Source organism: Vicugna pacos, chromosome 20 (assembly GCF_048564905.1).
Source record: "Vicugna pacos chromosome 20, VicPac4, whole genome shotgun sequence".
Classification (NCBI taxonomy): Eukaryota; Metazoa; Chordata; class Mammalia; order Artiodactyla; family Camelidae; genus Vicugna; species Vicugna pacos.
The window spans coordinates 9625207-9647719 of record NC_133006.1 but is presented as its reverse complement, the minus strand read 5'-3'; the positions used below and the strand labels follow the sequence as shown (position 1 = coordinate 9647719).

Genomic DNA, 22513 nt, shown 5'->3' with positions numbered 1-22513 from the left:
GGATCCTCTGAATGGGAATCTTTGGAATAAAGCCTACATTTTCCCATCATACAGTACACAGAACTGTCTAATGCTTGAGGAAGGGCAGGAAAGTCATGCAGTCTGCTGAATTTCCATCTAATGGCAGGGGTAAGTTTTTCTTCAGCCCAGAAAGTTTAAAAGGGTGGTAAAAAGATAAACGAGAGTTACTTTTTGGTGATTACCACATTCCATGTTGTTCCATTTATTGGTTATAACAAGAATGATGACTGCCCTTTATTGAATGTTTCCACCCTCCAGGCACGTTCTTATTCCTTTACATAGAATAATTATAGACTAATTACAGACATGTAGATACATAGACTAATTTATAACAATCCACTTGGGAGTGGCCGCTATTAAGTTCATTTGTCAAAAGAGATAAATGCAGAGATAAACTTACCCCAGGTTGCACAACCTGTAAGCCGTGAAGCTTCAAACCCCAACAGCTAACTCCTAGGACTCCATTTCTAACCACTGAACTGATTTATAGCACCTGCCTGCGTTAAACTAGGCATATGTGTAAAAAAAAACAACTGAAAAAGATGAGGAGGGAAACAAGTTATGGTCGAAATCCATACACAATTTTAGAAATACTCTGATGATTTTTGAAAGCCCACTAAAACTGTGTGAGTAGATATGTGGAAGGCTTACTTACGGATTTTTAAATTGTCCTTTTGCTTTTTTGTGGAATTTAATGATTTAATCTATTTAGATTATATTCCTTATTTCTCATACAAGGGTATTAAATGAGGGAGAATTCTTAAGGTCTTTATAATTCTCTAAGCCCTATCTATGAAGGCACATCAAAACCCCTATGACCTCAAAACATTATAGTCAAAGGGAGAGCAATGCACTTACCTGAAAATGACAGAAATAAAGGATGCAGCTACATAGATGGTATATATGCATTATGTTGTAGGATGAGGAAGTTGGCGCAGTTTCAAGAAATAATAAAATATCCTTTAGTTGAGATACGATCTTGTCTCAAATGGACATCATTTTGGAAATACATTTGGCTAATAAAATTCATGACATTTTCCTCCAGAAATAAATTTTGGATCATGTGAAAGTTGAGCACACAAATCAAAAAGATGAGAGTGAGTATTTAAGAGACCCAAGGTTCTACAGCCTTGAGGAAGCCTCGAGAACACCCAGGAACCTGCCTATGGTGGAGATAAATGGATCGTTCATGTCATTCACCACGGAGGAGCTAGTCTTGAGAATGATTTGAGTTCCCTTTAACCAAAGCACTGGCGTCTTGGGAGGTTCGTGGTCTTAAAGTCAAGAGATCCAAATTTATTCAAAACTCAGAATTAGCTCTAATATGACTTGACATTAGGCAAATCACTTTCCAATTCTGAGTATCAGTACTCTCTGGGGCCCAACATAATAACAATGCCATCAATAATTACAGCAATAAAATACCTTGCATTGTGTAACATGGGATTAATAATAGACACTCTGTTTATTAAATGGGTTTGTATTTTCTAGTGGATCAGTTTAGATACTGTAATTTACAAAGCTTTTTAAAATTCATTATTATAATTATTTCTCTTTATCGAATTTAAAATGGTACCATACTTTTTAAGAACACACTTTGCTAAGGCTATTTCTATGAGACTCTATAGTCAACCAAAATGCCTGTATTCAAAAGACAGTATCCACTATCTGGTGTCCTACAAGAAAGGCAGTGAAGTGGATACCAGGTGAATAATCCCCATAATATTTTTTCTAAGGTGGATGGCCTTTAGTCAACTCTGCTACCTTGCTCGTCTGAAAAATGCGAATCAAACTATCTCATTACTGTATCTTCCTCATTTGAAGATATTTTTATCATTACAAGCTATAATTATTATTTTTACAATTATTAATACAAAGCATTTTTTTTCAAGAAAGCAATACACTCATCAATTCTCCTTTAACTTGCATATTCTGTTTCAAGAAACTCAACAAGATTTTCCAGCATTTATATAAACATTTAGAAAGAGTAACAAGAAAAAAAAAATCGCAGGGGCAATCTAATTATCACCAGCAGCTGTAACCTGTTGCATTCAATGCTGGGACTACAATATAGGCTGCTTTAACCAAATGTTCAAGCATTTAAACACTTCTTTTCCCTTTTCTCGTGATTCAAAAGGAAATTACAGAGTAAAAGCCCCATGCAGAATACAAATGTGTTTTCTACCACATGGAAAACCATCTCCTAACCCATCCCCAGTTACCTCTGACACCTCTGAACCCTGAGGCCCCTCAGTTCCCAAAAAACGAATTCCATCTCCTCGAAGTAGAGAAGTCAAGTGTTCCATACCATGTGGCTTCTTACCCTCTGCTCTGTTATCTATGACTTTTAAGAAGGTACCATTACAGGCTGTCTTGCTGTACAGTGATTGGAATAAATTGTTATGGTGTTTCATGAGAGAATGATCTCCTTCTAACCAAACACGGTCAGTGAAAAGTCCAGATTTGGGCTGATGGTATGTTTTGTTTGAAAATCATAATCTATTTGATTTGAAGAACATCATTCCAATAGCAAGTTGTCACAGTTCATTGAGATGGTTTGATGTCTACACACATATGCAATTCACATTGTGCTTCTTGTAAGAATATTTCATGACATGCGAGATTAATGAAAGAGAAATCAAGCTCTGCTTCATTCTCTGGTTGCAGCAAGTCGTGTCTTTCCCGCTAAAGATACCCTTTAAAGAAGCTTACTTACAGCCTCTGAGTGATAAATGAGCAAAGCTTCTCAGAAGGTTCTGTGCGTCATGAATGATGCTTCACTTTCTTTAATAAGAGAAGTTTTTAAGTTTCTTCATTCATACAACGGGGAAGGGGGTGAAAGCAGAAAGAGGTTAGAAAATGAGGTGTAAGGGAAGAAAGATGTAAGAGACAGAAATAATTAACACGTGCACAGATCACCCTCTTACAGAAAATGCAAACAACGTGGGCGAGAAATCAAACCAAACCAAATCAAACCAAAACAAACAAAATCATGAGAAAACTTGTCTCCCTTTGTTTTAATTGGAATGAATTGTGATTTCTCTTTCTGGTAAGTCACTGGGTGGGGGAACCTCAATGCTTTGTCTTACATAATTTGAGAATCGATACCGTCCCTTTCTGTTTCCCTATACCGTTGCCAAGGGTCCGATAATGAAAGTGTATAATTGTCCGGTAACTTTCTCCAGTCCCTCACTCCTTCCTTAAAATAAAGTTGACTGCCTTTCCAGACCATAAAAAAGGAGAAAAAAAGCATACACTATCGAATTTATTTATTTATTTTTCTAAAAAGAAACCTCAAATGTTGTGTGTTCAAACGCTTCTCCCTTCACTTGGAGGCTTGGGAAGAATTTAGTGCTAAATAAATGCCTCGAACCAGGCAAGATAAAAACATAAATCATTGCATTAAAACCTCTAACAAGTCTATCTGCTTTCTGAAATGACTGGGAGATGAAAGCGCAGAGTCTCATTTAAGAAGGCCCAGCGGACCCGTTCTGCATTTATATAGCTGTTATCAAAAGCAATTCATTTGGAGATCAAATAGACTGACAGACAGGACGAGCAGGGGCTCGCCACTGCCTTCGGGCAGCCCGCAGCCAGGACGGCTCCCCGGCCCCGGCACTAACACTGAGCCTAGGCGATGCCCGGGATATTACCACTTGCGTATCTGCCCCCCGCACTTTGGGGCGCGCTTCTTCCAGCCTTTCCCAGTGAGGCCGCTGCAGGGAGACCAGCAAGAGGAAGGACGCTTCCCCAGCTGAAGCTGGTGGGAAAACCGCCTCCGTTGGACGGCAGTGAGCGGACGACGTGCATCCTAACCTTGGACCAGGGAGACCGCGGCGAGGAGGAAGGCAAGCAGGAGATAAGAGAGGTCTGCCGAGGGACCTTGGGTTCCGTGACCTCTCTGTGGTCGGCAGGCTCCCCACGACTCCTCCAGGCTGCAGCCGAGTCCTCCTCAGCGGACTCCCCGACGGCGGGGCCAGGGGAGGCCAGGCAGCACAAAGTGGATTTGCGCAGGGGGGCATTGCCGAGGCTAGCCCTGGGGGAGATGTGTCCATCCGCGCAGAGCCTGGGGGCTCTAGCCCTTTTCCCATAGACCTTACTGGATTTTTACCTGACGGCAAGGTAAATCGTTGATGCTTGAAATTCTGAATAAAAGAAAAACAAAGAAGAGAATGAAAAAGACAGAAAACCATCTTCACTAGAGAACGCCTGTTAACTCGTACACACACACATATCAATATGGGCATAAAACACACAGGCAAGTGGATGAGAGTTCACGCTGTATTTGCATCCTCTGTGTCTGACATAAGAGTGAAAAATAAGGATTTCTTATGCAATTATTACTTGAAAACATAATTTTTAATGAATCAGAATCTTTTAAGGATATGGGTGTATCAATTTAATTTAATCACCTAATTTACTTCGTTCTTAACTTAATTATTTCTCTCTTGTCAGTGGTTTAGGGAATTGGTTCTTGCTTTGGTGTATGAGTGCAGTGTGTGTTCCAATGAATTATTTAGGTAAAACTTTAATTTTTGAGTCACTTAGACAAATATGTATATATTTTAAAGTCTTTTGAGAATGATCAGATTACTCTCTATGAAATTTGTACCTACTGATAGCCACCCCAATAATGCATGGGAATGCCTTTGAGCCTACATTTTTGCCAGCATCATGAGTACTCCCATATACCGAGAATTATAATTTCTTTATAAATATTTGCCCAGTTGGATAAATGAAATGTGGTATCACCTTGTTATTTTAATTTACATAATTTGATCACATTGAAATAAGTCTTTTTATATGTTTGTTTTTGCTTGTATTTTTTCTTTTGTAAATAGTATGTTTACCAGTTTAGTTAGGGGTGGGGTTTGGCCATGGATCATGTTTTCCTAAACAATTATAAAAGGCTTTTAAGTATTAAGTGTATTCATCTTTCTGTTCCTTGTTACAAATATTTTTATCCAGTGACCAGAGCTTTGGGGTAGCATTAAATGAAAAATCTAAAAAATAGGGTGATAATGAAATAGACACATTATTGACTTGAAGCCCCAATATCTCTATCGAAGGTTTATGAAACATCATGTGATTATATGGACCCCAGGTTTTAAAACAGTATTATACTTGGTATGTGCATAAAGTACTCTTTTTTAACTCACAGTGTTCAGGAACAAAATAAAGGAGAAAAAGTATTGTAAACTCTTTCCTAAACTTGTTTTACACTTAAAACTTTAACCATTTTGGAGTAGAATATTTGAAGAAAATAGATATAAAGCTAGCTGATACCATTAAAGTAAACCCAGCATGATTTTCGTTTCTGTAATTCTTAAGGATCTATTTCTTGATCAATCAACAAATATTTACAGAGCAACTACTCTCTTCATTGCCTGGGAGAATCATAAATATGGAGAAATATTTATCTACAGCTATGCTTAAAGCACAGACCTTGTCTCAAGTCTGATTTAGGAAAACGATTTTCCCATAATCATTCATTCGACCTCCACATCCACCCCATTACTAAGCCACTGTGTGGGGCGGGCAGTGGAGAACTCAGTGATCCAGGAGACAGGGTCCCTCAGTCACTATGTTTATAACCTGGATGGGGAAACAGACATGGCCTTTAAAACATCAGCAGCCACTTATCATCTGGGCATGACCTGGTCCTATAACGAGGGCAGCACAATCCCAAGCAACGAGAAACCAGAGGCAGGCTTTGTCTGGGCCCCAAAGAATGTTTAGGACACAAATTGTGGAAGGAAAGGAAGGGAAAAGTGCATGTAGGAAGAAAAATACAAATATTCTCTCTTGCATTTCTTGACCATTAAAACATACCACTTGTGCCTCGAGATCCAGTAGACCCAACGACTTACCTTTGCATCTGTGGCACGTTTCCTGGAGCTCCTGTAACCCCACCCCAGCAGCACTGAGAGGGGCCTTAGGGCGTGGACAGCCGTGGACAGAAGGGCTTCCCTCTGTGACCTCTCCACCCTCACTACAACAGGGACCGCAGAGGTGTGTGATGGTGGTGGTTCCCGTCAGGCAGTACTCCATCCCCAGTTCCCAAATAGATGCCCCACCACGTGGAGGGGTAAGGTTTCCCTTCCTACAGACCCAATCTCACCATAAACAAAAATGACCAGAGAGGAGGTTATTTGTAGGGGGCTGAAATAGTGGCCACTCAAAAGCTACTCCCATCTTAGTCCCTGGGACTGTGAACATTGCCTAGCACAGCAACAGGGACTCCCAGGGGTGGTTAAGTAAGTTAAGCACCTGGCAAAGAGGAGGTTATCCAGGATTATCCAGGTGGGCCTTAAATGTAATCGCGGGGGTCCTTAGACAGGCAGGTGATCTAACTGCAGGAGACGTGAAGGGAGAACTTGGAGAGATGTAGACCTTGGGGTGATGTGTTTTGAAGATGGAAGAGGAGTATAGGCAGCCACGCGAAGAGGAAAAAGGCAAGGAAACAGATTGTCCCCCAGAATCCCAAGAAGGAGTCAACCTGGAAGCCATTTTGATGTTAGTTCTGAAACCAATTTAGGACTTCTGACATCCCAAACTCTAAGAGAGTAAGTGTGTGTCGTTTTAAGGCAGGAACTGTGTGGTAACAGCAGTGATAGGACACTCATATATTATTTGAGGAACCGCTTGAAAAATCTGTTAAAATGAAACTGCCGTGAGAGGTGTAACATATGTAACATTACAACGTTAGTGTGAATTATTCTACGAAACTACCTAGAAATTCTGGACAAAATGGGCCACTGGGTAGGAGAGTTTGATGGGCTATATAGAAACAATAGGTCCAGAGCTTGAACTACATTTGGGATGAGCTGGGTCAAGTACCAAAGGCTTGGAAACTAAGATTGGAAGAAATAAAATAAGACAAAGGTCGAGTAACTACCAAACACACACGTTAATGATTCCACAGTTTTTGTCTTGAGTTAGCACTGTGTTTATGCCCTTTACGCATATAATTTGTGCCCATTTCTAAAGCAAAGTGCCCTATTTTACTTCATGAGTTCACAAAAACATGAAAAAGGAAGACTAGTTAAGAAATCAAACATATTTAATTAAGCAACCAAGGGTTGCAGATTCCAATACAATAATTCAAGTTAAAATGTCGACATTACCATAGAAACCCCCTTCCTGTACGCAAGGCAGGGTGGCACCCTTTTTAAATCCCAAATATAACATTCCTCGATCTCAGGGGCCAGATCTCTGCCAGGTGAGAAATGCTATAGCTCTTTTGGGGAAATGAAGGCGCTGTTTAGCCCAATACTAGATTTACATTTTCGGATCTTAAATGCAAAAAATGCATCTAAACTGGGTTCTGTCTTTTAACTAGAGGCATCTGTTTATGCAGTAACGGTTGTGTTCTGCCAGCAGTTTCCTAAGTCTCTGAAAAGCAAAACTCAGATTCCTTTATACTGACTACTACTAGCTGTTAGCAGGAAGAATGTTTTTAAAGCTTAACCACGAGGAAAGAGAAGGATCAGACTGCCATTTTCTCAGATAGTGGATGCAGTGCCTGAGTCGTGCCCTCACCTGTTTTGGAAGCCTGAGCTCTAGCTGCCAAGTTGGACTTAATCAAGGAATTCACTTCCAGATACAGCTACGTTTACTTAGCTCAAAATCATTTTCCGAAAATATATTAGGATGAGCACGTCTTCTTGGTTTGCCTGGGACCTTCTGGGGTTTTCTGGTTTTCCCACTGAAAGTCTCATACCCTGGAAACTCCCCAGTCTCGGGCAAATTAGAACAGGTGGTCCAAATACAGATCTGTTCCTGATGAAACGTCATCTCAGAATGGTTTTGCCCCCTGAAAACGAGCAAATTAAAACAGATTAAATAAATGAACTTCTTTTCTCCTAAACACAGAACAGTATTTATAGTTTTCATTTAAATGTATCAAGTGGAATTTGGATAAGAGAGTGTGTGTTTGAAGTAGCCGAGGTATTTTCAATGTTCGCTATTGGCTCAAATTTTAATTCGTGTTATTTTTACTTCAACCAACATGCTATTCAAATGTACTTTTATTTCACAGAGTTAATCACACTTTTAAGACCCCCTCATCAAGATTTTGTCTACACAGAGTCAGACCCCACCTGTCAAAACCGCAGACAAGCCGGTAATTGTGCACATACACCCAGAGCGAAGCATCTATATTTCTAATGCAATTTCAAGGCAGTGTATCAGATTCAAGATCTTTATTACCTCCGAGACAGGACAGCATGTAGATAAATGTCCCTACGGTCCGAGCTTTCAAAGAATGTCGCCATTTATTCTGTGGCTACGCACCCCTGCACAGCCAGCCACCAGTCAGGACTCTGCATGACACAGCTTAACACAATTGTGTTTTCCCCAACCCCCGCCTCTTCCCCTTTGCCCCGGAATCTTCCCTCGTCTCTTCTCTGCTCCCTCTTTCAAATGTTCATTTAGAAGATATACTTTTCACCGGGATTAATACAGGGTTTGCATTTAAAATTTTCATTTACCAAACAGAAAAATATTTTACTAGAAGGGAAGGGTATTAAGGAGAAATGATTTTCTGAGTGCCCCGAGGCCAGGCATAGGCAGGATTTGATTTGCTATGTTCGGCTGGAATCTGGATTGATACGCAGAGATGAGAGGGGGTGTTTAATAAAATTTACATTTCATTTTCTCACTTGACATCAGTCTGCTGTCACTCATGGAACTGATGGGAATGCTGGAAATAACTTTTGTCAGAATCCAGTTGGGGAAACAGACTGGGAAAGAAGACAGAAGGGAGAGAGGGAGACAAGGATGGTCTTGGCTTGTTTCCATCTTGTGGCTCCACGATGAGAACAAATTTGTGGTGGCTGGAACATGGGACAGCTGACATCCTCCCCCCGGAAGGAGCAAGTGTCAGTGGGACACCTGGGGAGGCACTGGAACTGACACTGATGCTGTCCATCTGCCCACAGAGGCGTCTACAGATTGAGTAAGGGTTTAAGATTCTGAGGGACTTGAAGTGATTCGTGTCCACTGAAAAAGAGATCAGGAGACATCCAAGAGACAGGAGCAAAGACGAGACAAGAGGCTCCCCTTTTGTTCAGGGAAACCAGAGTGTCTGTATGAGTTTCCATAGCTGTGTAACAAAAATGACCACCGCTTACTGCCTTAAAACAATACCTACAGTGGAATATCATCTGGTCTTAAAGAAGAAGGAAATCCTGCCACCTGGGACAACACAGATGGACCTGAATGACATTACCTAAGTGAAATTAGCCAGAGAGAGAAAGATGAATAACGTACGACCTCACTTATATGTGGATCTAAAATAGTCATACTCAGAAGCAGAGACTAGCATGGTTCAACGGGGACCATGGGGAGGTGATGTCAAGGGGTACGAAGTTTCAGTTATGCAAGATAAATAAGTTCTGAAGACCTACCATCCAGCATAGTGCCTACAGCTAACAGTACTGTGTTGTCCTCAGTCGTCCCTTGGTATCCATGTGGGACAGGCTCCAGGAGCCGCTGCAGGGAGCCAGACTCACTGATGTCCAAGTCCCTTATGTAAGACAGCATAGTACAACACATTCATACTTAAACTCTTCTAAGAGGGTTGGCCTTTGATGTTCTTACTACTATGAACAACAATACCAACAATAATAATAATAAGGGGTTAGGAGGAATCTTTAGGAGGTGACGGATACATTTGCTTTGATGGTGGTGATGGCTTTTTCACAGGTGTATATTTGTCCCTAAACACATCGAGTGCTATACATTAAATCTGTGCGGCTTTTTACAAGTCAGTTATATCTCATTAAGCGGTTAAAACAAAACAAAACAACACTCATTTTTTAGCCCTTGGTTCTCTAAGTCAACAGACTGGGAAGGTAGAACTGGATTTTCTTCTCAGAGTCTCACAAGCTGAAATCAAAGTGGGCTTTCAGGGAAAGACTCCCCTTCAAGCTCATTCAGGTTGTTGGCAGAATCCATCACCTTGTGGTTACAGGACTGAGGTCCCTGTTCATACACTGGCTGTTATGGGGGAGGGAGGGGGGCTACGCGTGGCGTCTAGAGGCTACTTGGACCCCTTGCCAGGTGGCCTGCTCCACTGTCAAAGCAGTCACAGCACACAGAATCTTCCCACATTTGAAATACCTCTGAGTTGTGCCACCAGCCAGAGAAAACTGTCTGCTTTTAAAGGACTGGCGTGATTAAGTCAGGACTCCCGAATAGTTTCCCTATGTAAGGCCAACTGCCTAGTTCCGGCCTGTTTCTTCATTATAAAGTGGAGAGAAGAGTGGTGTTTCTCATGTTTTTTAAAAGGAAATCGATTTTCTTCCCTCTTGTTGTGTCTAGTCATGTTTAAATAAAAGATATAGTGATAATGAGTCATCATTTTGAGACTGAAATAAGAGATGATACAGAAACAATTCAAACCCCAGTAAATTCTGTAGAGTCCCACCAACATGTTAAACAAATTTTCTGTCTCAGAACAGACCAGATTGATGGGCAGAATCTCCTCTTTTCGCGGACTGTGCCAAGCAAAGAAATCCCGTCTTTTTCTGAGGTCGAAAAATAACAAATTTTGGTGGGGTATTTGTAAACACCCAAATCTATGTATTTGACCATTTAAACCTCATTTAACTTTACACGAATATTTTATCCCTTTAAAAAAATTACATTCTGCAAATGTGGTGTGTCTCTCAAATATATGTGCAGTCAGCCACAGGAACATAGTGTAAGTTGAAATCAACTGCGCTACACTCAGTAGAATAATTTTTTCTGCTTATAGCTCTTTCAGAATTGACACTGAATACATTATAAGTTCTGGAGACATAATATGGAATAAGTGCATGAATTTTAAATGACAGAATTAATTAAAATCCTTTACTGTTATTGACATGTACAATTTGATAGAAGCTTGGTTGAATGACATTTGCATGTGATTTACATTCAATTTCCCCATACTCATTTTTGCATACGGTTTGCATACATTTCAATGTATAGTAATTTCAGACATTTGGAGTTAGATTGCTAGATGGAAGGGAGTCATTTCAGCTGAATAATCCTTGAAAGGGGAGCATGCTGAGGGACTAAAGCCTCTTGGTACTCAGCAGCCTCTTTGGGCTATAACATGGGTAGGTCTGCTGCAGGACACACCCTGGTCAGACTGGCCCAGGCTCTCACTCTGAGAGACACACAGAGCTGATTCAGCATCTGGTGCCTTCCCTGAACACAACCCCCCAAAACTGAGAGATGGTGGAAGCTACCCCATCCCTCTCTCTCAAGTTTTAACATCCATAAATATTTACACATATATTTGAACTCCCTGGAATTTTAGTTTGTTCAGTAGTTTGGGAGAGAGGAGGCCATCCTAATGTGGAAGATTAGCAACAGAAGGCAAGAAGAGATTCTTTGGAATTACACAGAAACAAGACAGTTTTCAATTACTTATTTGAATAAGAGGTAAGGCTTGTGACTGCTGGGACATATTCACTGGGTTCTCCATGTTTCTGAGAAAGTTTAGGGCCGGCCTATGGTGGTGTTTTATCTAATCAGCTCATCTCCAGACCTGAATGAACCAAGAACTATCCTCTTTGTTTCCAGCATTTACCCAACTGTCCCATTTTTTGAGGAGGGAAAAAGGGGGCTGGGTTGGGGATTCTGGCTAGACTCTGAGATTCCACACCACGTGCAAGAGCCCTGCAAGGTGCTCTGCGAACTTCTGTCCCAGAGTCCACTGTGGACTCAAGGATTTCAGGTTTTGCCAGGGTAGGACTAATAGGTCAATTATGGTTGTTTGTAAACAGAGGCATAGGATCAAACTCACCTTCCAGAAAGATCAGTGTTAAGCACGCGGAGGTGAAAAAGAAGATAATAGAGATTGGGAGAAGGACAAAGAAGGGGTAGGAATAAGATTGGTAGCTGATTTGGGGGGAAAGGGTGAGAGAGAAGAAGAAGAAGTTGACTTCTAGACCGTGGTCTGAGTACAAGGATGCCATGCGTTAGAAACCTGAGGAGGAGCAGAGTTTAGGACACGTTAACATCGTAGTGGCAGCAGGATGACCTATGGGAAGACTGGTATGGCGTTCAGGAAAGACACCTGGGCTGGAACTGGAGGGGGTGGAAAGGAGGGTGCGATGATGCTGTGGTTTTCTACTTCTCAAAAGCTTAACCTCTCAAATGTTTTTGTACTAAAAGATCACAACAGCTCTTTGAAAACCCAAAGAATCCAACTCAGTGTCCCAGAGGAGGCTGCCTTACCTCCTTTCGGGGGCAGCTGTAAGGTCTGAGATGCACAAGACATCTGAAAAATGGACTAAGAGGCTGAGGACTTCCCTGCCAGCTTGTGGTGGAGTGAGACGTACTTTCCCAGTGATGCCCTCAATGATGGCTTCCTGCCAGTCCCTCCTTTGGGGCTCCTTCCAGGACATCATCATTTAAAACTCTGCAATAGAAGGGTGTGTTTCCTTCCCTGCTCTAATTCAAACATAGAACAGCCTCCTTCATCTTCCAGAGACTGGAAAATCCTGGTTTAGATTTAGGGAAAAGTTGAGGGCAAGTTCTTTCTAGATATTTTCCTTACCTCTGCTGTCTTGGCTTTATTCCCCTGGCACATGAGATCTTCTGGATCCAGAACCAAGGACACAGTCAGGTTTAATCTGAACACAGATGGGCATTCTGCAAAGGTGTGAATTGGGTGAAATTCACCCAATTGAGTAGTATCCATACTCAACTTAAAATCAATACAGTTAACCCTCTGCTCTGGTCTCCACTGGAACCCCTAGCACACGGCCCTTCTGCATGTTATGAGACCTTTCCCATGCACTGTCTTCTCTAAAAAGCAGTTCTCTGGTAATTAAATTAGCTGATCATCCACTTGGCCACTTGGTCACTTGGTCATCTCTGGCTTTCTTCCAGTTGTAAATCTGACTCAGTTATTCACAGAAAGAACTACTGAAAAATATAACTGGCCCATGGACAATTTCTTTCCCCAAACTGGCTCTTTTCAGATCTTTGCCCTTAACTATCATCTCAGCCAACCCCAAGAGAATATCAGTTTCCATGTGTCAGGACTCCTGAGGTACAAACTTGATACATTTGCACAAAAGTGAGCTCCTAATAATGATTTAATTTAAGCCATGAAATAAAATCAATTTGTGAAAAAGCCAGGCAGTCACCTTGTGGTTGGAAAATCAGCTCTGACAGGTCAGGGAGAGGGGTCTTCTATCCTTCAGATGTTCCCATCAGGGAAAGAAATGTTTTGCTTTAACACAGCAGGAATAATTGTAGCAGACCAGTCCTTTGCATGATCCCATCTATAAGAGAAGCCCAAAGCATTGTGGGTGGTGATCCTAGAGGAAGCTTAATTGCACCCTCTACTGGTATAAATCAGTATTATGCCATAATTAGGATGGCAAAATCAGGAAGATAACCAGCTGAAGTCAAAAACAAGGAAAAAAATCAACGAATATTTGAGAACCTATTATTTGTCTGGCATTGGACTAGGATCCATGATAAATACAAGACATACCAGATACTGTTTCAATCTACAATCACTTAAGTGACTGTCTTGCATTTTAAAGTTGAAAACAGAGAACTCAGAGTCCATATTCTCCCTCCTTAATGTCAAACCAGTCAGGGGTCATCCCTCCATTCATGATCCAGAAATATTTTGGACATTATGACTTTCAGCCCATATGTCCCCATGGCTCCTTGATCACAGATGTTCCTGAACAGCCTCCGGGTGTACTGGGTGGAGGCAGAAGGCCTCGGTGGTGCCGCAGGAGGCTGGCTTCTCCTGGGAAAGCCCCAGGCTGACAGTGTCCTTGTCCAGCCGGCTCTGGCCCTGCAGTCGCTGCCTCTCCTGTCTGAGGTCCCGGCAGAGCAGCAGCAGCTGATCTTGGCCTGCCAGCTGGTATCTGAGCAACTGCTCCTGGGCCTCCTTCCAGCTCCCAGTCTCCTGCAGGTACACCTGCTGAGCAGGGGAGCCCGGAGCGCAGGGGTTCCCGTGCGCCGTCACACCGGCGACGCCGGGGGCAGGAGCAGCAGCCTCCGCCTGGCGGCCGCCTTCCTCCCAGACCACCAGCCGGCTCCCCTTCCTTCTGGACACGCCATTCAGTGACTGATGGGGGAGCTGGTTCAGTCTGCCCCTCAGGACCTTCATCCTCAAATCTGAGAGACAGAAAGTAGTGGAGGAAACAGGTTTAGCTCTCAATCGGTTGATCACACATCCGGCATATTTAGCATCCCTGAAAAGATATCGTCAAATAAAGACTAAATTATATCAGCTTATTGATTTCCAAATATTCGGGGGAATTTTTTTTTCAGAAAAAAAAAACAACCTTGTGGTATCCCATGCCTATAATAAATATTAATTATTTGATACAAATTTGACAACATAGCTTCCCAGAAAAACCTTTTATAATGTTGATAAGTCAACCAGGATTTTTTCAGTGTATGTATGACAGCTTAAATAGGAAAATTAGACCAGAGTCAGACCCTACCAAACGGGGCAACTCATACTTGTATTTAGAAATGAGACTATTTTATATATAGTGGTGTGTATCTGTGAATCCTACACTCCCCCAAACTTACACAATATTGTACATAACTATAGTTCAATTTAAAAAAAAGAAATGAGCTCTAAAAGCCAGTCTTATTAATATTTTTGGCTTTTTGTGCCAAATTCACAATTTGAATATCTTTGACTCTATAAAAACATAAATATAAGCATTGTAGAGATAAATACATAAGTAATCATATATCCGTACGAGTAGGCATGTATAATTACCCACCTGTAAGAATTATCTTCAAACACACCTGAGGCCTGAAATATTTTTCCATCTTGTCTTTTTTTTTTAAATTTCTTATTGATTTATAATCATTTTACAATGTTGCGTCAAATTCCAGTGTACAGCACAATTTTTCAGTCATACATGAACATATATATATTCATTGTCACATTTTTTTCTTCATCTTGTCTTTCAAAAACTCTCTGCCTCCTTTTACTCAGCTCCCCAAATTTCTCACTTTTTTCAGAGAGTATTTCCTAACTCACGAGTGTCTCATCCTCTTTAATATACTGGATGTTGAGGGATGTATCAATCTATTTTTATTTATTTATTTTCATTTTGTGTACAATTTTTAAAGGTTACACTCCATTTACAGTGATTACAAAATATTGGCTGTATCCCCCACGTTGTATAACACATCCCTGTAGCTTATCTTACACCCAGTGGTTTGTACCTCCTGGTCTATTTGTTATAAACAATAGAGTATTACAGTTCAATTTTTAAAATAATTTTATTAAATTATCCTTTTCAAGAGTAAATGAAAGAAATTCAAAATTATTCTGTGTTAATGATCCCCATTCATTTATATTCCAGTATGTGTCCTCTGAAGAGAGAAAGGCTAATAATAATTTCAAGCAACACTTCTACAGCAATTATATCACATGTTGGGCACTGAGTTATACGTGCGTGCAATTTAACCGTGACAACAACTCTCTCAACCTAAGTGCTATTATCAGCTCCCTTTTAGAAGAGAGCCCATTGAGGTACCTTCCCAAGATCACATCTATATAGAGTAGTGGCAGATCTTACTTACTTCGCAGAATTGAAGATTTTTGTCTCCAGAGTCTGCAGTCTGAGAACCACAGAATGCTATGTAAAGTTAAAGATAGCAATGGGGAGTTAAGAAGAATGTTCGGTTGGATACATGCATGGGACTATGGTGTGCATGGAAAGGTCATCTTCCATGAGCCTTAGAGTAAAAGAGAAAGTTGAGAAGGATCCTGAACCCAGAGCGGTAAGCAGAGGCACTGTCATTGACATTTCTTGTTCCTGCTTTTTTCATATGTCACCACCAAATGCATTATTGTGAATTTTTTGTACATATATGCTTTGATATACAACATAAATGCTAATTTATGAAACTGTGTATGACGCTCCTGTCTCAGTTTACGGAGACCTAGCTTGGCTTGTGTTGGGAGACAGTGATCCGGTCTACATCCCGGTGTCAGAGACAATTTTGGGGCAAAGAGTATTAACTTCCTACCTCAATTTAATCTAACATTGAATGGGAACTAAGGTGAGGAAGAGAGAAGGCAATAATAATGTAATAGAAATATGTGTAATCTACATAGATCAAATGGAGGTAATACACTTTAGATCTGGAGTAGCAAAATAAGATAAAGCAATCACGGTGTCTGTATTGTTTCCGTGACGTGTCAGTTAATACGCTGCAAAGCCCGTGTTATCCGTATCTTCTCTCTCCTTGTCCACGGTCCTTTTGCCTAGCATGCGTCTGCCACAGTCCCCTAACTATGGGATAGTTCTCTTGCCGAGAGCTTTCAGGTTATCCTAGTCTCCCTGTGGGGGTCTTCAAACCCTTCCAGAACTGTTCGTGGACAGCCCAAACTCCATTGATTTATGCCTCAGTACTTGTTGGCTGGAGTTTCTCATTTGACTTGTACAACTGCTTCTGATAGTGGTCACCTTCCCTCGTATGATGATCTCATCTTCCTCTTAGGACTTTGAGTTCCTTCAGGGAAGGAACTTTCTGTGCCACCCACCTTGCCCCTTGACTACGCCCAGTCCTCTACCAAGCCCTGAGCCTGATGCCACCTCTAGAGTGATCGCTCCCACCAGGGGGAAAAGACATAGCTTATCAAGATCAGCAAATAACCAAAGAACGAGAATAATCAATTGTCAGGTAGAAGCGAACTTAAAAAAGGCAAAAAGGCTTTGAATTTTTATCCCTTGGTAAAACCAATACCACTTCATACAACGGGGAATCAAACACTGCAAGTCACCTATTTTCAGTCCATTGAAGATACTGTTATCCTGTTTCTGAGAGCCCGCCTTTGGAACTCTGATCCCCCTTGTTCTCCAAGTCTGCATCTATTCATGAAAGACGAACACAAGCGTAGCTTTCCTTTGCAAGCCCCCAAACATTTAAAAATCTCCCATGAATTATTTACATGGCAGCTCCAAACAGCAGCATACCTGACAGATTCCCCAGCCGAAATGAAAGTGCACTGTGTAAAGGTGCCCAGGGAGGCTGGCCGCCTCCCACTGTGAGGTTATAGACAGAACTAAGTCAGCACACATTACATGTCAGTGCCGACATCAGAAGGAATCAGATCCTTTGATCTTAGACCTCCACAGGAAGCTTAGATCTCAGACAAATTAGATAAAAAATGAATTTATAGCAGATATGTGTCCTAAGGCATTCAGCTGAATGTTTGGGTTTTAGGGAAGGAAGAATAGCGAGTATCAAAACATATGAAATGGTGTGGCTCCTCCCCACCTCCACCTTGTTGGCGCGTCCCCATGAAAATGGAAAGACAGGGTATCAGATTGCCCCTCCATGCCTCTTCAGAGTCCTACTGGTGGGTATGATCAAGTTTCAGGGAGAATGGGATAAGATATGGGAACATGTATCTTTTCTCTATAAAAAGGAAGACTCGGTGGTTTGGGGTCTGCCCAGGTACATCCACGGTCAGCTGTAACTTTTCCAGCTCTCCTTAACCACTTTTGGCTTCCCAAACTTTCTTGGACAACAAATACATGCTGGATCTGTGATTTTCAAAATTTGTGTGTGGGTACTAGTCACTGGCTTTTTTTTTTTTCTGCTTCTTTTTCGTTTTATTCACTAGTTTGTCGTATTGTTTAGATGCCAAGTCTAAGTGATAGCACACAGCATTTCTTTCTCTGTCTGACTTAGATCACTCATTGGCTTCTTTTGCAATGGGAAAATTAACTATGAACCTCCCTTCCCCCGCTCCACTGTTTATATTTTCCTTGCCCAGTCTCCATGTTCTGCATTCAGCATTGGATGACCGGGATTCAGTACAGAAGACCCAGTATAATCACCTGGACCTTGAAGCCCAAATAGGATCTAAAGCAGAGAGATGGATGGTGGACCAACCAACATGAGGAATGCACGCCACGTTGGTTTCTCATTTGTCAATAAGGGCGACAGTCCTGCCCATATACCGAAGAAGATTTATGCAATAATTAGTCAATAATATTGAATTATTAATTGATTAGAATTAACTAATATCACCTGAAAATATTATACATGCAATTGCCTGTGTCCTTTCTAGATTATTTGTCCCTTGAAGAGAAAATATTGCCACTTACTTTAATAAGCCATGCATAATGAATCAGGAAGGTGTGAAAATTTTTAAAAGAGAAACGAAAAATGCCTTTAATCCTACATTCTATCATAAGTGAGCTCCATTTTATTGTTTCTGTAATACTTTAGCAATGGATATGCTTTAGTAAACCTAATTTAGCTCATTGATTTATCTGGAGTTTACCTTGATGTATTTTTTGAAATGTGACTCTAGAATAATAAATGTTGTAAGTAGTCAACTTTACAGCCCGATTCATAGATGAATGTTTCTGTTTTCCTTTATTTTTTTATTATCTCCTTTATTGTACATTCCATTTCTATATCTATATCTAATTGAGGTTCTTTCTCCCAATGTGCTCGTATATTCTGGTGTCAGTATCACGTTGTCTTAAGAATAATGACATAAATATTACCTTTCTGGTTGAGCTACCTTCTCCCACTGCCATAAAATCAATTTCCTGTTAAAAAAATTAGCTTTGTATCATTGATCTATACTTTCTGAAGAATTTTAGAATCATCTTGTGCTGTTGTACTCTGTACAAAATAATTGGAACTGTATGAAACCAAGGTTAATTTAGAAACAACTGAGGCCTGTGCAATATGAGTCAATCTAATTAGAAACATGTTGTAATTTCCCATGTATTCAAGTCTTCCCTTTTTAAACTATTCAATAAAATACCATGTCCTTTTTACATAATTCCAATATATCTCTTGTTAAGATTTTTTTCCCCAAGACAGCGTAGTCTTCGGTCATTACTGTGTACTTCTTTATGTTTCCTCGCTGTAAACTACTGGCTCACACAACATTATTTTTGCATAGATTGATATTGAGTAAGTTACGCAAGTTATTTCTAAATTACAGCAGTTAATGGTTGAATCATTAAGTTTTCATTAAACAATTGTGTCGTCTGCAAACCATCATATATTTTCTCCAAACTTGTCCTCTTAATTTTGTTTTATAGCTGATTTTATTTCTTCACGCTCCAAAATATATGTTACAAAATTGTGGTAAGAATGAGTTTTGTGTTTTGTTCTACGTTAAGCAGGAATTCTTACAATGCTCCATTGTTAAATGGAATATTAGATCTTGGCTGCAAACAGCATTGGACCTTTCCATCTTATTTACCAGGCAGGTTCTCATTCCTGGTTATATATTTTTTTAAGTTTTCTTAAGAAATAAGTGCTGGAATTTATTTATTTATTTTTAATTAGATGTTCATATCTTTTTTAACTGAAGTATAGTCAGTTTACATACAATGTGGTGTAAATTTCTGGTCTACAGCATAATATTTCAGTCATACACATAAATACTGAAATTCCTTTTCATTATAGGTTATCACAAGATATTGAATAAAGTTCCCAGTGCTCTACAGTAGAAACTTGTTATCTATTTATTATATAGTACTTAGCATCTGCAAATCTCAAACACCTAACTTATCCCCTCCCACCTCTTTCCCCCTGGTATTTGTAAGTTTGTTTTCTATATCTGTGAGTGTTTCTGTTTTGTAAATAAGTTCATTTCATTTTTTTAGGAATCCACATATAAGTGATATCATATGGTATTTTTCTTTCTCTTTCTGGCTTACTTCACTTTGTATGACAATTTCTAGGTCCATCCATATTGCTGCAAATAGCGCTATTTTATTCTTTTTTATAGCTGAGTAGTATTCATATATATATATATATATATAATATACATAATACATCTTTTTTATCCAATCATCTGTTGATGGATGAACATTTAGGTTGTTTCAATGTCTTGCCTATTGTAAACAGTGCTGCTATGAATATTGGAGTGCCTGTATCTTTTAAAATTAATGTTCCCTCCAGATATATGCCCAGGAGTGGGATCACTGGATCATAGGGTAAGTCTATTTTTAGTTTTTTTGAGGAATCTCTATACTGTTTTCCATAATGGCTGCATCGAACTACATTCCCATCAACAGTGTAGGAGGGCTCCCTTTTCTCCACACCCTCTCCAGCATTTATTGTTCATGGCTCTTTAAATGCATGAACATGCTATTTATTAATAATTTCCAAATACAGTTTTACTTTCTTGGGAACTTGGGAGAACTTCCAGTCCTGAACTCTTTTGCTCTTCACTGCTTCCAGACATCTTAAAGCCAGCCCTCTCCTCTCCTCGCCCTCTCATTCTCATGGATTTGTCCTCACATCTAGAGCCAACAGGACTCTAAAATGATAGAGACGAGAAATCCATGAAGTTAATGTTTGTAGCCGCACTGGGATAGTATCCAGCCCTTTTTCACATGTCAGTTTTTCATTCCCAACACTGGGGGCTTGGGTTTCACATGCACACACACACACACGAGTGACCGGGGGCCAGACACAGGTCAGGGTACAGTTTGGAGAAGGCAGCACCCAGGTATGCAGCAGTAGTGGTCCAGCAAAGAGAAAGGTGGTAGCCAGGAAACTGGGAGAGGAAACTCAGGTGGCTGCAGGCAGCATCGCCTGGAAGAAAGACATCACGTTCTGCCCATTGTAGGTCCCAAAAGATGTGTGCTCAGTTCCCTGTTGTTAATTTTATGAACTGGAATAAACTTTTCTACCTCTCTTTTAGATGAGATGAGAGCTCATTCTTTTTATTTTCCCCCAGCAATTAGAAGGGGTCTCTGAGAAGAAGGGTCTCTGGGAAGGGAAAGAAGAAGACAAAGGGCTCGTGGCATTTCTATCTTCCTCACTTACCCCACACGGAGTATCCACGTTCTTATGTCATAACACCCTCCAGTAAAGGTGGGATTAGAAAAGATACCTGAACCTACAGGGAAGCGTCGGGCCAAGATGAACACAAAGAATTATATTACCTAGAAGGTGTGATAAGTGAATAAGAGGAAAGGGCTACAAAAGTTGAGGAAAGGGGACTATTCCTTTTAGATAAAAGAATTTGAAAAAGAGAAAAAGTATTCGATCTGGGATCAGAAGCACTTTAGATCTGCGGTTACCTTAGAGAAAGATCTCGTGAAAAGCACAGGCGTAGGTTGTGTACAGGAAACACTGCCCTGGAGGGAGGAGAGGGAGTTGGGGGTGGGCATCTGTCGGGAGTGTGTTACCTGAGGCTGAGTGAAGGCACATCTGGGAAACAGCAGGAGGAGATGGAAAAATGAAGACACCGCAGAGGTGGGACTGATCGGACTTGGCCAGCAAGAGGGTCCGCTGGTAACAGGAGACCAGGGGTTGAAGACAACTCTGAGGAGTCTAGTCTGGGAGAGCTGGGGGCTATTAACCAAATGAGGGGAACCAGGGAACAGGTGAGAAGAAATGGTACAAAAGTGAGCTTTGACAGAGCCAAGCGGAGCTCCTGGCTGCTCCTCTGTGAACTGGAGTTTATACAAACCGTACAATTAAGCCCTTAGCAAATGGGATTTGAAGCCGTGTGATATGATTTAGGAGCTGGAGGGACCACACATGTAACTTAAGGTCAGGATAGTCTTTCCCTCCTTCAGCATTCTCTCCCTTCTTTAAATTCTTCAAATACATAGTGTTTGCTGTGACGGCTTTACACTGAATTGTGGATTGCCTGCAAATGGCCTTTCATTTTCCCCCAAATACTACTCCTGTGTCCCACTCATACTGGAAACGCATTAAGGACAGGTAACCAAGTATCATCTCTTAGTAGCTGGACAGAGAGGACCTTGTGAGGTACAAAAAATATCGGGAGACAAAGAAATACTGGTCTAATATTTATCGGAAGACAACATTTAGTTTCATTTATTATGTCATTCCAGCAGTCTCTCACTTAAATGTTACAAAGATGAGTAACCCCTTCCGCCAGGGTTCCTCAGCCCTGGTATTACTGATGCCTTGAGGCAGATCATCTTTGCGGTGGGAGTGATCCTGCGTGTTGTAAGAAGTTTATGGTGTCCCCCAACTCTTCTCCAGGGCGGCCAGGAGCATCCCCTTCCCCCAGCTCTGATAACAGAAATGTCTCCAGAAAATGCAAATGTCCACTGGAGGTAGAAGGACCAGTGGTCCCAATTTGTCTGAGACTGAGCGAGCTCCTGAGACACAAAGCTTTCATTTTTAAAACCTGGAAAGTTCTTGGAAAGTCAGGACGGACCGATCACCCTACTTGGGAAACAACATTGCCCCTGGTTAAGGACCCGGCCTGTGGGAACTGAGAGCCACTGATACACGACAAATTCCAAAAACCATAAGCGCTACTGTGGTGGCATGCATTCAGTCTTTGGAAACTAAAGAGGGAAATACTCATTTTTGTTAGGGTGGGGAGGATTAGGGTAGATTTTATGAGGGGGAAAAGGCGTTTCTGTTTTGTAAATATTTACAAAGCAGAAGCAGACTCACAGGCATAGAAAACCAATGTATGGTTATGGGGTGGGAAGGGATGAAATTTGGAGTTCGA

General features: G+C 41.0%; 1 protein-coding gene across 1 annotated transcript in view; it reads right to left on the bottom strand.

Annotated features, from left to right (window-relative positions):
* Nucleotides 1–13103: 13103 nt before the first annotated feature.
* PKHD1 (PKHD1 ciliary IPT domain containing fibrocystin/polyductin) overlaps nucleotides 13104–22513 on the bottom strand; it is a 365190-nt gene continuing 355780 nt past the window's right edge. Inside the window, exon 66 of the mRNA XM_072944834.1 lies at nucleotides 13104–14166. Within this exon, the coding sequence (XP_072800935.1) occupies nucleotides 13712–14166 (455 nt within the window). The 3' untranslated portion in view covers nucleotides 13104–13711. The remainder of the gene's footprint in view (nucleotides 14167–22513) is intronic.